This window comes from Lates calcarifer, unplaced genomic scaffold (genome assembly GCF_001640805.2).
Source record: "Lates calcarifer isolate ASB-BC8 unplaced genomic scaffold, TLL_Latcal_v3 scaffold_94_202, whole genome shotgun sequence".
Taxonomy (NCBI): Eukaryota; Metazoa; Chordata; class Actinopteri; family Centropomidae; genus Lates; species Lates calcarifer.
Genome location: NW_026118187.1, coordinates 1 through 17,249, shown reverse-complemented (window position 1 = coordinate 17,249; position 17,249 = coordinate 1). Strand labels below are relative to the sequence as shown.

Here is a 17,249-nt window from a genome sequence, read left to right as displayed (position 1 = left end):
ATGTTCACGTAAAAATATCGCTATCAAATGCTCAACGAGTGAAAACATGAAACTAATTTTAGTGAATGAGGGGAAATGAAAGCTTTCCAAACTATCTGTTTTGTGTGTTGTATCAAATGTAAAAGTCCATGTGAAATAATGCAAAATTCACTTAAGTGTAACACTTCGTTATCGATGGAAAACACTGAAAGAAATATAAAAGCGTACAGACAGTGCTAAACTATTTAACTAACCTCTAAGGGAGAGTCTGGTTCATCCAGGATGCTCTTTTCACTCTGTATCCGCTGCATCGTCCCTGTAGAACTGGGGTCCATTATCAACACGTTCTGACTACCAGCTCTGCCGAACTTACAGTCACTCTTTCTTGAGTCAGTCGTCCTGCACACCTCGTAATTGTACACGTGTTGGAGAGTCCCTGTCCCCAGAGTGTCTGAGTAACGTGGAGGATAATATGGAATCACAGGGAGATTGGAGTGATACAGGATGCGAGACTGTCTCCATCTGTAGATTTTCACTGATATAATAACCACTAAACACGTGATGAAGAGGAAGGAAACTACAGCCAGAGCCAACACTAAGTAAAAAGTCAGGTTGTCATTGTACTCCTTGTCCTGGGTAAAGTCAGTGAACTCCGACAGCACTTCAGGGAAGCTGTCCGCCACCGCCACATTAACAATGACTGTAGCTGAACGAGAGGGCTGCCCGTTGTCCTCCACTATAACAGTCAGTCTTTGTTTCACTGCATCTTTATCAGTCACTTGGCGGATAGTTCTTATTTCTCCATTCTGTAAGCCCACTTCAAACAGCGCCCTGTCTGTGGCTTTCTGCAGTTTATAGGAGAGCCAGGCATTCTGTCCAGAGTCCACATCAACAGCCACCACTTTAGTCACCAGATAGCCCACATCTGCTGAACGAGGCACCATTTCAGCCACCAGAGAGCCACCAGTCTGGACTGGGTACAGAACCTGAGGAGGGTTGTCGTTCTGGTCCTGGACAATCATTTTCACAGTCACATTGCTACTGAGTGGAGGAGAGCCTCCATCCAGAGCTTTGACGCGGAACTGGAAATCTTTGATCTGCTCGTAGTCAAAAGAGCGCACTGCATGGATGACTCCACTATCAGCACTAACAGACACATATGAGGAGACTGGCACTCCGTTAACAGAGGAGTCCTCCAGTATGTAAGAAACGCGGGCATTCTGGTTCCAGTCAGCGTCTCTGGCTCTCACTGTGAATATAGAGAGACCTGGTGTGTTGTTTTCTACAATGTAGGCCTCATATGAGTTCCTCTCAAAGACAGGAGCGTTGTCATTAACATCAGAGATCTGTAAGGTGAGAGTGACGCTGCTGGAGAGGGAGGGGACTCCCTCATCAGAGCAGGTCACAGTTATATTATACTCAGAGATTGTCTCCCTGTCTAATTCACCGTCTGTTACCAGAGTAAAAAAGTTATTTGATGTTGACGTGATTGTAAAATGAATATTTTCATTTAAAGAACACTGGACTTTGCCATTTTCATTTGAATCTGGATCTTGAATGTTCATCATTGTCAGAACCGTGCCCGGTTTAACATCCTCAGTTATACTGGATGACGTAGACATAATATTAATAGCTGGTGGATTATCGTTTGTGTCTAGCACTTCAATTATAACTTTACATACGTCTGAGTTACCACCTTCATCTGATGCATGGATATCTATCTCGTAATGTCTAAATTTCTCATAATCAAGTTTGCCAATCAAAGTAACCACACCATTTTCCTTATCTACATCAAACAGTTCATGGGAGCCCTCCGGAACATTAGATATTGAATACTGTATGTGTCCATGCAGACCTTCATCCGCATCAGATGCGCTCACTGTGGCTAGAACAGTTCCTTTTAATGAGTTTTCTTTTACATTAGTCTTATACTCTGTTTGAGTACAAACAGGCGCATTATCGTTTGCGTCTAATACAGTTATGATAATTTGCATTGTCCCAGAGAGCTGCGGGTCGCCACCATCTGTAGCAGTTAATACTAAAGACACCCGTTCCTGCTTCTCTCGGTCAAGAGGCTTCTTTAAAACCATCTCAACATTTCTACTGCTACCTATTCTATAAGGATTTAAAATGAACGTCTCGCTTGAACTTAGCGAATACCCCTGGAGTCCATTAACACCCACATCAACATCAACAGCTTTCTCTAAGACAAATTTCGACCCAATCTGAACCATTTCAGTAATTTCAAATTTCATTTCACTGTTTTTAAAAACGGGAGGGTTGTCATTAATATCGGTTACCTCGACAGTGATGCTGTAAAACTGCATAGGATTCTCCAAAATTATTTGAAAATCCAGAGCACAGGGCGTCGTCTGTCCGCAGAGTGCTTCTCTGTCTATCCGCTCTTTAATCACAAGGACTCCCCTTTCTTTATTTAGCTCGATGTGTTCTGTACCTTCTCCGGTGTATATACGAGCTTTCCCTGATTTCAAACGTTTCACATCTAAACCCAAATCTTGTGCTATGTTACCGACCAAAGATCCTTTCGTCATTTCCTCAGGAATCGAGTAGCTGACCTGCCCAAAAACCGAGCTGAGGGAAACAAACGACATAAACAACAGTAGGCCTCCTTGCCGTGTCATTGTTCTGTCCGACATTCTCTGATAAATATAGAAGTGGTATCAAATCCGTTATCCAGTAAAAGGTTGTTGGATACAAATGTTAGTAAAATAATCCAGGATCCACACTCCCAAGAATGCTGATATTTCACCTGTTGTTGCTGTGTTTGATTATGTCTTCGTTCCAAATTGTGCGTTTTCGTTCATGGTTTTTGCCTTTCTCTGTAACATTTCGAGATGATGGGGGAGGTACAGCCGCAATGAGCTCTGAAATCTCAGCAGGTCAACAGCGTCCCTGTGAGTTGGATGCACGGAACTACACATTTACACGGATTTTTACGGGGTTGATTTCAAATTGTGTTTACATGTTGATTACTAACAAAAGTAGAAAACTTGTTGCGAAATTAAATGTGCTATTATGTTGTATCGATATAAGAACACATTTTATGCCTCCCTGTTTTACACACAGACATACAGGCGCGCACACACGAGCACAATGAGCCAGCTATGAAGGGAAAGATGCACAATAAAAAACCTACAAGATGTTGCACTGTCCATGGTGCTGACAGACACAGGAGGGACAGAGAAAAGGGGAGGACAGCACGTTTAAATCTTACAGGGTGAACCCATGTATGTGGAGTTAATTCAGATTTTAAAAAGACGACTAATGAGTGACAAGATACTTTATGATGATATTGCCAAGTAATGTGAGTCTTGCGGATCAAACAGATAATGGCTGGCTATTCCAAAATATGGTTAAATGTTTGTCTACTATAAAAAGTTTAATCTTTTCAAACATTTGTATTCGGTATTACTGATACTGCAAAAACCAAGGCCTTAAAAGACTCTTCAAGTACAAGTAAGTATTTTCAGAATAGCACTCTGGCTTATAGCAAAGGCTCAGATGGAAAGAAAATGCAGAAAAATTATATATAGTCACGACAACAAAGGCGTTTGAGTAATTATCTGGAAAGACTAGTAAACATAACAGTGAATTAGAGATCCACAGAACTTTATAAAAAGACAAAGCCAACCTCTAAAGGAGAGTCTGGTTCATCCAGGATGCTCTTTTCACTCTGTATCCGCTGCATCGTCCCTGTAGAACTGGGGTCCATTATCAACACGTTCTGACTACCAGCTCTGCCGAACTTACAGTCACTCTTTCTGGAGTCAGTCGTCCTGCACACCTCGTAATTGTACACGTGTTGGAGAGTCCCTGTCCCCAGAGTGTCTGAGTAACGTGGAGGATAATATGGAATCACAGGGAGATTGGAGTGATACAGGATGCGAGACTGTCTCCATCTGTAGATTTTCACTGATATAATAACCACTAAACACGTGATGAAGAGGAAGGAAACTACAGCCAGAGCCAACACTAAGTAAAAAGTCAGGTTGTCATTGTAGTCCTTGTCCTGGGTAAAGTCAGTGAACTCCGACAGCACTTCAGGGAAGCTGTCTGCCACCGCCACGTTAACAATGACTGTAGCTGAACGAGAGGGCTGCCCGTTGTCCTCCACTATAACAGTCAGCCTTTGTTTCACTGCATCTTTATCAGTCACTTGGCGGATAGTTCTTATTTCTCCATTCTGTAAGCCCACTTCAAACAGCGCCCTGTCTGTGGCTTTCTGCAGTTTATAGGAGAGCCAGGCATTCTGTCCAGAGTCCACATCAACAGCCACCACTTTAGTCACCAGATAGCCCACATCTGCTGAACGAGGCACCATTTCAGCCACCAGAGAGCCACCAGTCTGGACTGGGTACAGAATCTGAGGAGGGTTGTCGTTCTGATCTTGGATCATTATGTTCACAGTCACATTACTGCTGAGTGGAGGAGAGCCTCCATCCTGAGCTTTGACTGTAAATACAAGCTGCTTGATCTGTTCATAATCAAAAGAGCGCACTGCATGTATAAGTCCAGTTTCAGAGTTTATGGACACATAAGAAGAAACTGGGTCGCCACTGACCTGTGTGTCCTCCAGGAAGTATGAGATTCTTGCGTTTTGATTCCAGTCAGAATCTCGTGCACTCACACTGAATATTGACATCCCAAGAACATTATTCTCAATTATATTGGCCGAATATTTCGGTTTAGTGAAGACAGGAGCATTATCATTTACGTCAGAGATTCTTAGGTGTAAAGCTGCTTTAGTAGAAAGTGGAGGTGACCCTGAATCGGTTGCAGTTATGGTTATGTTGTACTCTGATTTTGATTCACGATCAAAAGGTATATCTGAAACCAAATTGTAATAATTAGTCAAAGAGGACTGGATCTTAAAGGGAAGATTAGAATCTACTGAGCATGTTATCTGACCGTTTCTTTCAGAATCAGCATCCTTAACATTAAAAACAGCTATAGTTGTGCCCGGAGGGACATCCTCTGAAATAAGATTGGTGAATGACATTATATTTATAACTGGAGCATTATCATTTATGTCACTGACCTCAATGACAACTTTGGTTGCGTCACTTAGGCCACCCTGGTCTTTGGCAATCACTCTAATTTCGTATTTTTTGTCTTTTTCATAATCAATATTATCAGCAACTGTTATTTTGCCGGAGAAACTGTCAATTTTAAATTTTTCTCCAGACTTTCCTTGTACATTTGAAAAAGTATATGTAACCAAGCCATTAGAGCCACTGTCGGCATCTGAAGCATTCACAGTAGTTATATAGGTGCCAATGGCTGCATTTTCTGTAACAGTAGCAGTGTACAATGATTGATTAAATACAGGAGGATTATCATTGGCATCAAGAACAGTGATCTCAATATTTACCGTACCAGATCGCTGTGGGGCTCCTCCGTCTACTGCTATCAGCTTTAAAGAGAGGTGTGGCTTCAACTCTCTGTCTAATGGCTTCTGCAAAATCATTACAGCGAATTTAATTCCATCTGCGTTGGATTGCTGCTTCAGAACGAAATTATCATTAGGGGATAAAACATAATTTTGCAAGCTGTGAATCCCTGCATCGGGGTCATATGCGCTTTCTAAATCGAAATGCGACCCTATCGTTGCAGATTCACTGATTTCTAGATTAATTAAATTATTTTTGAAAGTTGGCGCATGGTCGTTTACATCCAATATTTCTACTGTCACTCTGTGCAGTTCAATTGGATTCTCTAAAATTATCTCAAAACTGAAGCTGCACGGTGTTACGTCTCCACAAAGCTCTTCTCGGTCTATTCTCTCATTCACGACTAGAATCCCTTTGTCTGTTTTCAGCTCAGTGTACTGATTGTTTTCTCCGGTCACGATACGGGCCCGGCCAGAACGGAGCCTCTTCAGATCCAAACCAAGATCTTGTGCTATATTACCGATGACAGAGCCCTTCTTCATCTCTTCCGGTATCGAATAACGGATTTGGCCACTGACGGTGGAAATTATGAAGAAAAAAATGAACAATTGCCATGTAAATGTCCAACACAGCCATTTTCCGCATCGGTGCTGCCGTATCCCCATATCGTTAAAAGTAAAATCCTGAATGAAACGGCTGAATAAATTCTTTACTCAGACATGTAGACGAAAGCTGTATTCCAATTCAGCAGTGCGACAGTTCTGCCAAGCAGATATGTCCGATTATCATCAAACAAAAAAGGCTGTTTCAGTGCGACTGTATTTCCGTCGAAAGCCTCCTTGTATGAGGACAGTATTTATATCCTCTCGTCTTTCTCTCCTCTATCACAGTTCTAACAACACAAGACTCCGTTTTACTGATCAACAGCGTCCCTTAGAGTCCGAACGGAGGAAAGACCACCAGCCAATAGGTTGTAAAAAACATAACCTTTTCCATACAATCTACTGTGTGAACCAACAGCAATACAATAAAACTAAAAATTAATAGAGGCAGTATCTCAACCCAGGATGTAACAAAAAAATTACACACGCCACACATAATCAAACCAGTCCGAAATCCAGCAATTTAGAGCAGTATCTTAAGAAAACCTGTCTCATGTGTGGAGTTGTGCAGCACTGCAATGCTAAATATCAAGGTTGAAGAAAAATAGTATCTACAACGGAAGATTAGAAGGCCTTCATTGTATTAAGCAAACTTCTAGAGGAGAGTAGGTAAAAATTGATTTTTGATTGTTAGTATTTATCATATTTACTCAAAATACAAGCAAGTGATCTCGCTGTTTTAGCGGAATAGCACCATATAATTGCCTGAGAATGTAGTTAATCTTATCAAGTGATGCAATGTGACATGCTGTCCATGGTGCTGAAAATGAAGGTATAGCCCGCAACAGTCTAACTAAACATACAAAGATATAACGGCACATAGACGGAGCTATATCATGTAACTGACCTCTAGAGGCGAGTCTGGTTCATCCAGGATGCTCTTTTCACTCTGAATCCGCTGCATCGTCCCTGTAGAACTGGGGTCCATTATCAGCACGTTCTGACTACCAGCTCTGCCGAACTTACAGTCACTCTTTCTGGAGTCAGTCGTCCTGCACACCTCGTAATTGTACACGTGTTGGAGAGTCCCTGTCCCCAAAGTGTCTGAGTAACGTGGTGGATAATATGGAATAACAGGGAGATTGGAGTGATACAGGATGCGAGACTGTCTCCATCTGTAGATTTTCACTGATATAATAACCACTAAACACGTGATGAAGAGGAAGGAAACTACAGCCAGAGCCAACACTAAGTAAAAAGTCAGGTTGTCATTGTACTCCTTGTCCTGGGTAAAGTCAGTGAACTCCGACAGCACTTCAGGGAAGCTGTCCGCCACCGCCACGTTAACAATGACTGTAGATGAACGAGAGGGCTGCCCGTTGTCCTCCACTATAACAGTCAGTCTTTGTTTCACTGCATCTTTATCAGTCACTTGGCGGATAGTTCTTATTTCTCCATTCTGTAAGCCCACTTCAAACAGCGCCCTGTCTGTGGCTTTCTGCAGTTTATAGGAGAGCCAGGCATTCTGTCCAGAGTCCACATCAACAGCCACCACTTTAGTCACCAGATAGCCCACATCTGCTGAACGAGGCACCATTTCAGCCACCAGAGAGCCACCAGTCTGGACTGGATATAGAACCTGAGGAGGGTTGTCGTTCTGATCCTGAATATTTAATTTAATAGTCGTATTGCTGCTTAGAGGTGGTGAGCCTCCATCCTGGGCTTTTACAAAAATATCTATTGTTTTTATTTGCTCGTAGTCAAACGACCGAACTGCCTGTATAACTCCAGTTTCTGCGTTAACAGATATGTAAGTGGATATTGGGTGACCATTTAACTGAGTATCAATGAGCAGGTAAGACACTCGTGCGTTCTGCCCCGAGTCTGAGTCGAGTGCTTTCACGGAAAACACAGATAATCCTGGGGAGTTATTCTCCATGATATTAGCTTCATAATAACTCTGTTCAAATACGGGAGCATTATCATTGACGTCGGAGACTCTCAGTGTTATTGTCTTATTAGTTGAAAGTGTGGGGCGTCCTTCGTCCACAGCTGTAAAAGTAACGTTGTAATCAGGATTACGCTCCCTGTCAAGGACACCGTTTGTCACCAAAGTATAATAATTCTTTAGAGATGAGTGGATCGTAAACGGGATGTTGCTGTTAACTGAGCAGTCCACTTTGCCATTTTTGCCTGAATCTAGATCTTTAACGTTTATGATAGCTACAGTAGTTCCACTAGGAGAATCCTCAGCGATGGCACTAGAAAACGAAGTTAGTGTTATTACAGGTGCATTGTCATTTACATCCGTCACTTCAATTATTACTTTTGTTGATGTGCTTTGTCCACCTTGATCTTTCGCCTGCACACCAATCTCATACATTTTACTTTCTTCATAATCAATCATACCGTTTACAGTTAAATCGCCAGTGTTTTCATCCAGAATAAATAGCTCAGCAACATTACTAGACATGCGATTAATGTGGTATGTAACACGACCATTCATCCCTTCATCTGCATCTGTTGCACTCAGCTTCACCACTAAAGTACCCTTTGGAACATTTTCTTTTACAGACGCCTTGAAAATTGATTGTGTAAAAACCGGAGCATTGTCATTTGTGTCTCGGACAGTTACGTGTATTTTTAATGTCCCTGATCGCTGTGGTTCACCCCCATCCACAGCAGTTAGAGTGAGAAGCAGCTTCTCTTCTTTCTCCCGATCTAGCGCATTAGAGAGATACAACTGTGCATATTTATGGCCATTTGGGCTGGACAGGACCTTAATATTAAAATGTGTAGTTGGGTGTAATGTATAACCATGTAAAGCGTTAATGCCAACATCCGGGTCAGTGGCACTCACTTCTAATATTTCGGTCCCTAGTAGAGCAGATTCTAGTATTTCCAGATGCAATTCTTTCTCATGAAACACGGGTGCATTATCATTAACATCCAGCACTTCCACTACAACGCTATGTAGTTGCATTGGATTTGTCATTATCATTTCAAAATTCAAACTGCAGGGCGATGTCTGCCCGCAGAGCTGCTCTCTATCTATTCTTTCTCCCACCACCAGAATCCCTTTGTCTACATCAAGCTTAATGTACTCGCTGTTATCACCGCTAACAATTCGGGCACCGCCTGATTTCAGCCTTTTAGCGTCGAGACCTAAATCTTCAGCCACATTTCCTACAAAGGAGCCCTTCCTCATCTCCTCGGGGACAGAGTAGCGGATCTGGCAGACCGTCGCCTCAATGAAAAAAACAAGGATGAAGGCCCGTACTTGCCATTTAATCGTGGACTCAGAGCTGATAAGAGCCATATTTCCGCAGCAATCCGCCCAACTCCACATTAAAGTATGTCGCAAAAAGCCTGCCTATTACCCCGTATAGTTCCTCTGTTGATGTCTTTATAATCCACAGTGTGACAATCAGTCTAAAAATCACTAGTGAAAATAAAGACCGAATGCTCTCCTGCTCTCCGAGGTACACTAAGGAGAGGACTGGGGGTGTAACTGCATTTCTACAAAAGCTTCACATATGCTTTGAAGACCAACAGCGGCCCTTAGAGTCCGATATGAAAATAACAAGTGCTGTCAGAACAGAAAGGAAATAACTCATTTGATGAGCCGTTTAATGTGTACAACTGATGTTCAAAAGAATCTAAAAGTTATGTGTAATTCAGTGTGTGCATGTAATATATTTACCACCAGACAGCCACAGATGATTAGATGTAGAGAAAGATGTTTAAATGACAGAGTGGGAGAAAGTGGGAGAGCAAAATGCAGTACAGCAAAGAGACGTGTTAAGTAAAAGCACTCTGTTGTCGTATTACTGCGCTTGATTTCTCCCTCCAGAAATGACTTAACTCGAAACAGAAAGTCCATGCATATTTTCGCATAACAGACAGAAAATATCTCATGTGGTACAGAAAATAAATACCAGTACAGGTAATATTGCCCGTGTGCATCTTCGTTACTGACTCCCTTGCACTCCAGTAAAGTGGCTTAACTCTTAGAGGAGCTGTCCAACACTAGTAGTACTGAGGAAGCCCACTGAACATGTAGTGAGAAAAGCCATAATAAACAAGTAGTATATGTACAAATACACTATAATTGATGCACTGTAAGTTTGTGAAAAACGATAGCTCAAAAACCAACCTCTAGAGGAGAGTCTGGTTCATCCAGGATGCTCTTTTCACTCTGTATCCGCTGCATCGTCCCTGTAGAACTGGGGTCCATTATCAGCACGTTCTGACTACCAGCTCTGCCGAACTTACAGTCACTCTTTCTGGAGTCAGTCGTCCTGCACACCTCGTAATTGTACACGTGTTGGAGAGTCCCTGTCCCCAAAGTGTCTGAGTAACGTGGTGGATAATATGGAATCACAGGGAGATTGGAGTGATACAGGATGCGAGACTGTCTCCATCTGTAGATTTTCACTGATATAATAACCACTAAACACGTGATGAAGAGGAAGGAAACTACAGCCAGAGCCAACACTAAGTAAAAAGTCAGGTTGTCATTGTACTCCTTGTCCTGGGTAAAATCAGTGAACTCCGACAGAACTTCGGGGAAGCTGTCCGCCACCGCCACGTTAACAATGACTGTAGCTGAACGAGAGGGCTGCCCGTTGTCTTCCACTATAACAGTCAGTCTTTGTTTCACTGCATCTTTATCAGTCACTTGGCGGATAGTTCTTATTTCTCCATTCTGTAAGCCCACTTCAAACAGCGCCCTGTCTGTGGCTTTCTGCAGTTTATAGGAGAGCCAGGCATTCTGTCCAGAGTCCACATCAACAGCCACCACTTTAGTCACCAGATAGCCCACATCTGCTGAACGAGGCACCATTTCAGCCACCAGAGAGCCACCAGTCTGGACTGGGTACAGAACCTGAGGAGGGTTGTCGTTCTGGTCCTGGATCAGTATTCTAACAGTAGCCACCGAGCTCAGAGGAGGGGATCCAGCATCACGAGCAGTCACGTTAAATTCAAACCACTTAATCTGCTCAAAATCAAACGACCTCACTGCATGAATAACACCCGTTTCTGAATTTACTGCCACTAAAGAAGACACCGCTACCCCATTAATCTCTTTCTCCTCCAGAAAGTATGAAACTCGAGCGTTTTGGCCCCAGTCTGCATCACTGGCACTGAGAGTAAACACAGAAAAACCAGGAGAGTTGTTCTCTGGTATCGTCTTACTGTATTCTGATTTATAAAATTTGGGTGGGCTGTCATTCACATCAGACACTTTTACATTGATGTTTTTACTGCTAGACAGAGGCGGGGAGCCTTGGTCAGACACGGTTATGGTGATGTTATACTCAGGAATACTTTCTCTGTCTAAGAAGTTTTCAGTCACTATGGTGTAATATCCAGTTAAGGAAGACTCAATTTTGAAGGGTAAGTCAGAATTAATGGAGCATTTGACAACACCGTTGCCATCAGAGTCTTCGTCGTCGACATTAACAACAGCTATAGTTGTACCTGTGGGTGAATCCTCGGATATAGAGTTAGAAAATGACATAAGCTGTATCGTTGGGACGTTGTCATTCTCATCAATTATTTGAATAATAACTTTGCACGTGTCTGTATATCCCCCGTGGTCACTAGCCTGCACGTTTAATTGATAAGTCTTTGATTTTTCAAAATCTAGTTTACCTGCAACTTTAATCTCTCCAGTTTTAACATTGACTTCAAAAAGCTGCTTCGCTTCTCTTGCAACATGAGCTATGGAGTAAGTTACTTCACCATTGATTCCTTTATCTGCATCATTTGCACTAACAGTGGTTACCACTGTTCCTTCAGGAGAATTCTCCTTGACATCTGCTTTATAAACAGGCTGGCTGCACACTGGCGCATTATCGTTAGCATCTAGCACAGTGATATGAACACGCACTGTTCCCGATCTATGTGGCTCACCGCCATCTGAAGCAATCAGCACGAGTGTGTGAGTCTCCTCTTTCTCTCGGTCTAAAGGGTTTTGTAAAACTATTTCGATAAATCTGCCTCCATCCGGTTGATTCTGTACCTCCAATTTGAAATTATCTGAGGGTTTCAGGGTGTATTTCTGAATATCGTTAATACCAACATCAGGGTCGTCTGCACTCTCCAATGAGAAACGAGTCCCCGATGCAGCATTTTCAACTATTTTCAAATTGACTGCATCCTTTGGGAACAGTGGACTGTTATCGTTAATATCTGTTACCTCCACTGTTACCCGATAAAGCTGGATTGGATTTTCTAAAATCACATCAAAACTAAAGCTACATGGCGTCGTCTTTCCACAAAGCTCTTCCCGGTCGATTCGCTCTTTAATAACAAGGGTGCCTTTGTCTCGGTTTAAATCGACATACTGTCGGCTTCCTTTTGTAATAATACGAGCTTTACCCGATATGAGCCTCGCCACATCCAAACCTAAATCTCTAGCAATGTTTCCAACAAAAGAGCCCTCTGCCTGCTCCTCCGGTATGGAATACCGAGCCTGTCCACTCACTGAGCTCAGCCTGCAAAGACAAAGAATGACAACCAGTGTCTGCCATCGGCCTCTGTGAGCTATTTTCCTTATACAAGCCATCATAAATCCAAAGGTACCCACGCAGTGATCCCGTTCAATGGAAAATTAAAATAATTACATCCATAAATGGAAATGGTAAAGGTATTTTCCGCCGTGAAATTCCACACTCTCGACCTTAACGGGCCAGACCGTCTTCTTTCCAAGCAGTACAACACCAAATGGAGTTAAAGGGGTGGGCCGCTGTACAGCTTATTTGGACAGTTAAGTCAGTGATGTATCAACAGCGGCGCTCAGAGCCCACATACGGTAATGTATGTGGTGTGCACATTATTAGGAACAGTTTGTATCCGAATCAAATGTCTAGTTATCAGTCTAACAGCGACATTTTGGAATAACGTAAATGGACAGCATGAGTGAAGCCTATGTTTTTACACTGACCAGGCTCTGTTCCACAAAATCAGCTTAAGTTCAAGATGGTAGTAAAATGGCTTTGTTTTCTTATTTAATTAAAATTAATTCCCTAAAGATCACGACTGGTGCTGTAAGGGTGAAACATTAATGAACTTAGCTATAAAAATATGCACGTTAGCGTCAAACACACAAACAGTATTACAATCTAACTACCAAAAAATAGAATGGATAGGGAAAATCAGAGGACAGAGATATGGCCTTGTCTGGTCTTTTTGTATTCAATGGTTGTACCATCTAGATTTTTGGATTTTCCCTGTTAAGTGTCTACACAGTTTTCAGTAACAGCGACAAAACCGCCATGAAAAAAAGAAGAAATAAAATTGTAAAATGGTTGCTGCCAGGTCCACCGACTGAGCTATTCATTGAGGATTACCTCTGTGAATAGCATATTGGTCCTAAAACAACTTCCAGACTCCGGTTAGTGTGATTCTATACCTAATTCTCTTATTGTGTCGATATGGTATTAGACAGTTCAGTGAAACTATTAATAGCCCGGCTTGAACTACAAGCGGTAAAGAGAGGTGTTTCAAAGTGAATCCATCGACTGGTCCAGCACCATGGACAGCGATACTAAAGCGATGTTGACAGCCGCACTCTTTGCTCTCAATACTTCAGGAGGAAAAACAATGACAAAATAGATAGATAGATAGATAGATAGATAGATAGATAGATAGATAGATAGATAGATAGATAGATAGATAGATAGATAGATAGATAGATAGAGAAATTATAACACTCACCAAAGTTGACATCTGAGAACAGTTGCCTGACAACTGTTTTTCCACCTGGGGTGTATCAGTCCCAGCTCCATCCACACTCACTAAACTTTGACTCATCGGTTGCATATATTTCATGTCACTCTTCCTGGAGTCAGTCGTCCTGCACACCTCGTAATTGTACACGTGTTGGAGAGTCCCTGTCCCCAAAGTGTCTGAGTAACGTGGTGGATAATATGGAATAACAGGGAGATTGGAGTGATACAGGATGCGAGACTGTCTCCATCTGTAGATTTTCACTGATATAATAACCACTAAACACGTGATGAAGAGGAAGGAAACTACAGCCAGAGCCAACACTAAGTAAAAAGTCAGGTTGTCATTGTACTCCTTGTCCTGGGTAAAGTCAGTGAACTCCGACAGCACTTCAGGGAAGCTGTCCGCCACCGCCACGTTAACAATGACTGTAGCTGAACGAGAGGGCTGCCCGTTGTCCTCCACTATAACAGTCAGTCTTTGTTTCACTGCATCTTTATCAGTCACTTGGCGGATAGTTCTTATTTCTCCATTCTGTAAGCCCACTTCAAACAGCGCCCTGTCTGTGGCTTTCTGTAGTTTATAGGAGAGCCAGGCATTCTGTCCAGAGTCCACATCAACAGCCACCACTTTAGTCACCAGATAGCCCCACATCTGCTGAACGAGGCACCATTTCAGCCACCAGAGAGCCACCAGTCTGGACTGGATATAGAACCTGAGGAGGGTTGTCGTTCTGATCCTGAATATTTAATTTAATAGTCGTATTGCTGCTTAGAGGTGGTGAGCCTCCATCCTGGGCTTTGACTGTAAATACAAGCTGCTTGATCTGTTCATAATCAAATGAGCGAACTGCATGTATAAGTCCAGTTTCAGAGTTTATGGACACATAAGAAGAAACTGGGTTGCCACTGACCTGTGTGTCCTCCAGGAAATAGGAGATTCTCGCGTTTTGATTCCAGTCAGAGTCCCGCGCGCTGACAGTGGTGATAGACATTCCAGGAGAATTATTCTCTTTGACATAAGCAGAATATGAAGTTTTGTCAAACAATGGGCCGTTATCGTTTACGTCAGAGATTCTAAGTTGTAATGTGACAGAGCTAGAGAGAGGTGGAGAACCTGAATCAGTGGCTATTATTGTGATATCGAATTCAGAAGTAGTCTCTCTGTCAAAATGCTGGTCCGCCACTAAATTGTAGTAGTTAGTTAGAGACGACTGGATTTTTAACGGAAGTGTTTTGTCTATAGCACATTTTATTTGTCCATTTTTCTCTGAGTCAGCGTCTTTGACATTGATAACAGCTATTGTCGTGCCCAGAGGGGCATCTTCTGATATAGTATTAGAAAATGACATGATATTAATAACCGGAACATTGTCCGTTAACGTCAATAACATCAATTATAACTTTACTGGTCCCAGTCAAACCGCCTCGATCCCTTGCCTCCTAACCTCAGCTCATATTTCTTCTCTTTTTCAAAGTCAATGAGTCCGGCAACTGAAATGACACCTGTGTTTTCATCGATGCTAAACATATCAACCGTACTGCCTTTTATTTTCGAAAAAATTGAAAATTATTTCACCATAAGAGCCACTATCTGCATCAGTAGCGTTAACTGTTGTAATATAAGTTCCCTTTGGCGCATTTTCCACAACGACGGCCCTGTAAACTGACTGGTTGAAAACGGGGGGGCATTATCGTTTGCATCTAAGACAGATACTTTTATATTCACAGTACCTGATCTTTGTGGATTTCCACCGTCTACAGCTATTACTTTTAGAGGGAGAGTGGGGTGCTCCTCTCTGTCTAATGGCTTCTGAAGCACCAATTCTGCGTATTTACTGCCGTCTGGATTTGCATGTTGTTTCAGAATGAAATAATTATTGAGAGAAAGAATGTAATTTTGTAATGCATTTACTCCAACGTCAGGATCAACTGCGCTTTCGACAGGAAATTTTGCTCCAACCATAGCAGATTCGCTCATTTCAAACTGAATGTCTGTATTTGGAAAGAAAGGAGCATTATCATTTATATCTAAAATTTCGACAGTGACACGATGAAGTTCGATCGGATTTTCTAAAATCATTTCAAAGCTGAGGCTGCACCGGTGTCACATCTCCACAAAGCTGCTCTCGGTCTATTCTCTCATTCACGACAAGAATCCCTTTGTCTGTCTTCAGCTCGGTGTACTGGATGTTTTTCTCCACTGACGATGCGGGCACGGCCAGCACGGAGCCTTTGCAGATCCAGACCGAGGTCTTGTGCTACACTGCCAATAACGGAACCTTTTTTCATCTCCTCTGGGATAGAATAACGAATCTGGCCAGTCACTCTATCGCCCACAGAAGTAAGCAAGATGAGAAATCCCAGTTTCCATTGTAATATACAAGATAATCGCCATCTTACATTTCTAGAGTAGAGGTGGCCTCGGGGTTTCCATATCAGCAAAAATAAAACCTACTAATGAAGTCTCCTCACTTAAGGAAAATAAACACGAGATTGTAGTCCACTTTAAAATGTATGGTGCTTTGAGATAACAACGCGGTCTTCGTATATTCCAAACACGAATTTGTAAAAGATTGGCTCTTCACGCCCTGTCCTTTCACGAAGGACTATAATTCCACTGTCATGCCCAACGACGATACAGAGGAAAGGGAAGGGGAAGGCTCGCTGTGAACACTAATCGTTTTGCTAACCAACAGCGTCACTTAGAGTCCAAATCCTGAACTCCTCAGAGTGGGGCCCCGAGGCCAAGTATTTAATGCATATGAATATGTGAACTTAGAGCTCGAATGTACTATCACTACATTTACGTTACCCTGAAAAAACGGAGTCAAATGAAGTACTGAAACAACAGCAAAGCAGTGCAAACACTGCAATGGCATTCAATCAAATATTGTTGGATAAATGTTAGAAATATTACATGACGTTTAAAAAGCAACACATAACTATAATATATAAAGGAATGGGGTGTCGCTGTCTATGGTACTGAAAGCATCATGAGTACAGCAAAGGGACAGCAGGAGCCAGAGCAAAGGTGAGAAAGAAAAGAACTAAAACACTGATATTAAATATGTGGAAACTCTATTCACTATGGTCCGCTATAATGTGCAGAGACTTAAAAGTTATTTCTTCTAAAACGGAAAACAACAGTCACATTCATTAAACAAAGTCCACCACTTGATTGCTGCCGTATAGTGGCACATTACTGATTTCGCTACAACTGGCAGGTTAGAATAAAAGCACAGTAAGCAATCAGCAGGAAGAGAAGTAGTGGGATTTCGAGCGCAAAGCTCCAGAGATTGGGTCAGGTGATAAAACTGAACTAACCTCTAGAGGAGAGTCTGGTTCATCCAGGATGCTCTTTTCACTCTGTATCCGCTGCATCGTCCCTGTAGAACTGGGGTCCATTATCAACACGTTCTGACTACCAGCTCGGCCGAACTTACAGTCACTCTTTCTGGAGTCAGTCGTCCTGCACACCTCGTAATTGTACACGTGTTGGAGAGTCCCTGTCCCCAAAG

The 17,249-nt window shown here is 42.4% G+C and overlaps 4 protein-coding genes across 4 annotated transcripts; all 4 read right to left on the bottom strand.

Moving 5' to 3' along the window:
• Positions 1 to 124: 124 nt before the first annotated feature.
• On the bottom strand, positions 125 to 3,030 carry LOC108885475 (protocadherin gamma-A2). The gene has a single exon (XM_018679841.2). The coding sequence runs from the start codon at positions 2,634 to 2,636 to the stop codon at positions 225 to 227; it is 2,412 nt and encodes an 803-aa protein (XP_018535357.1). The 5' UTR covers positions 2,637 to 3,030; the 3' UTR covers positions 125 to 224.
• Positions 3,031 to 3,103: 73 nt separating this feature from the next.
• LOC127142293 (protocadherin beta-4-like) lies at positions 3,104 to 14,365 on the bottom strand (the record flags this gene model as incomplete). Its single annotated transcript, XM_051069677.1, has 2 exons — positions 3,104 to 3,784; positions 13,865 to 14,365. Coding segments are annotated over 2 exons (675 nt in total), but the record flags the coding sequence as incomplete, so codon positions are not given.
• On the bottom strand, positions 6,833 to 9,470 carry LOC108885472 (protocadherin gamma-A5-like). Its single transcript, XM_051069676.1, has one exon. The coding sequence runs from the start codon at positions 9,339 to 9,341 to the stop codon at positions 6,882 to 6,884; it is 2,460 nt and encodes an 819-aa protein (XP_050925633.1). The 5' UTR covers positions 9,342 to 9,470; the 3' UTR covers positions 6,833 to 6,881.
• Positions 10,121 to 12,756, bottom strand: LOC108885474 (protocadherin gamma-A10-like). Its single transcript, XM_018679840.2, has one exon. It carries the CDS (start codon positions 12,567 to 12,569, stop codon positions 10,137 to 10,139), a length of 2,433 nt encoding a protein of 810 aa, XP_018535356.1. The 5' UTR covers positions 12,570 to 12,756; the 3' UTR covers positions 10,121 to 10,136.
• Positions 14,366 to 17,249: the final 2,884 nt, after the last annotated feature.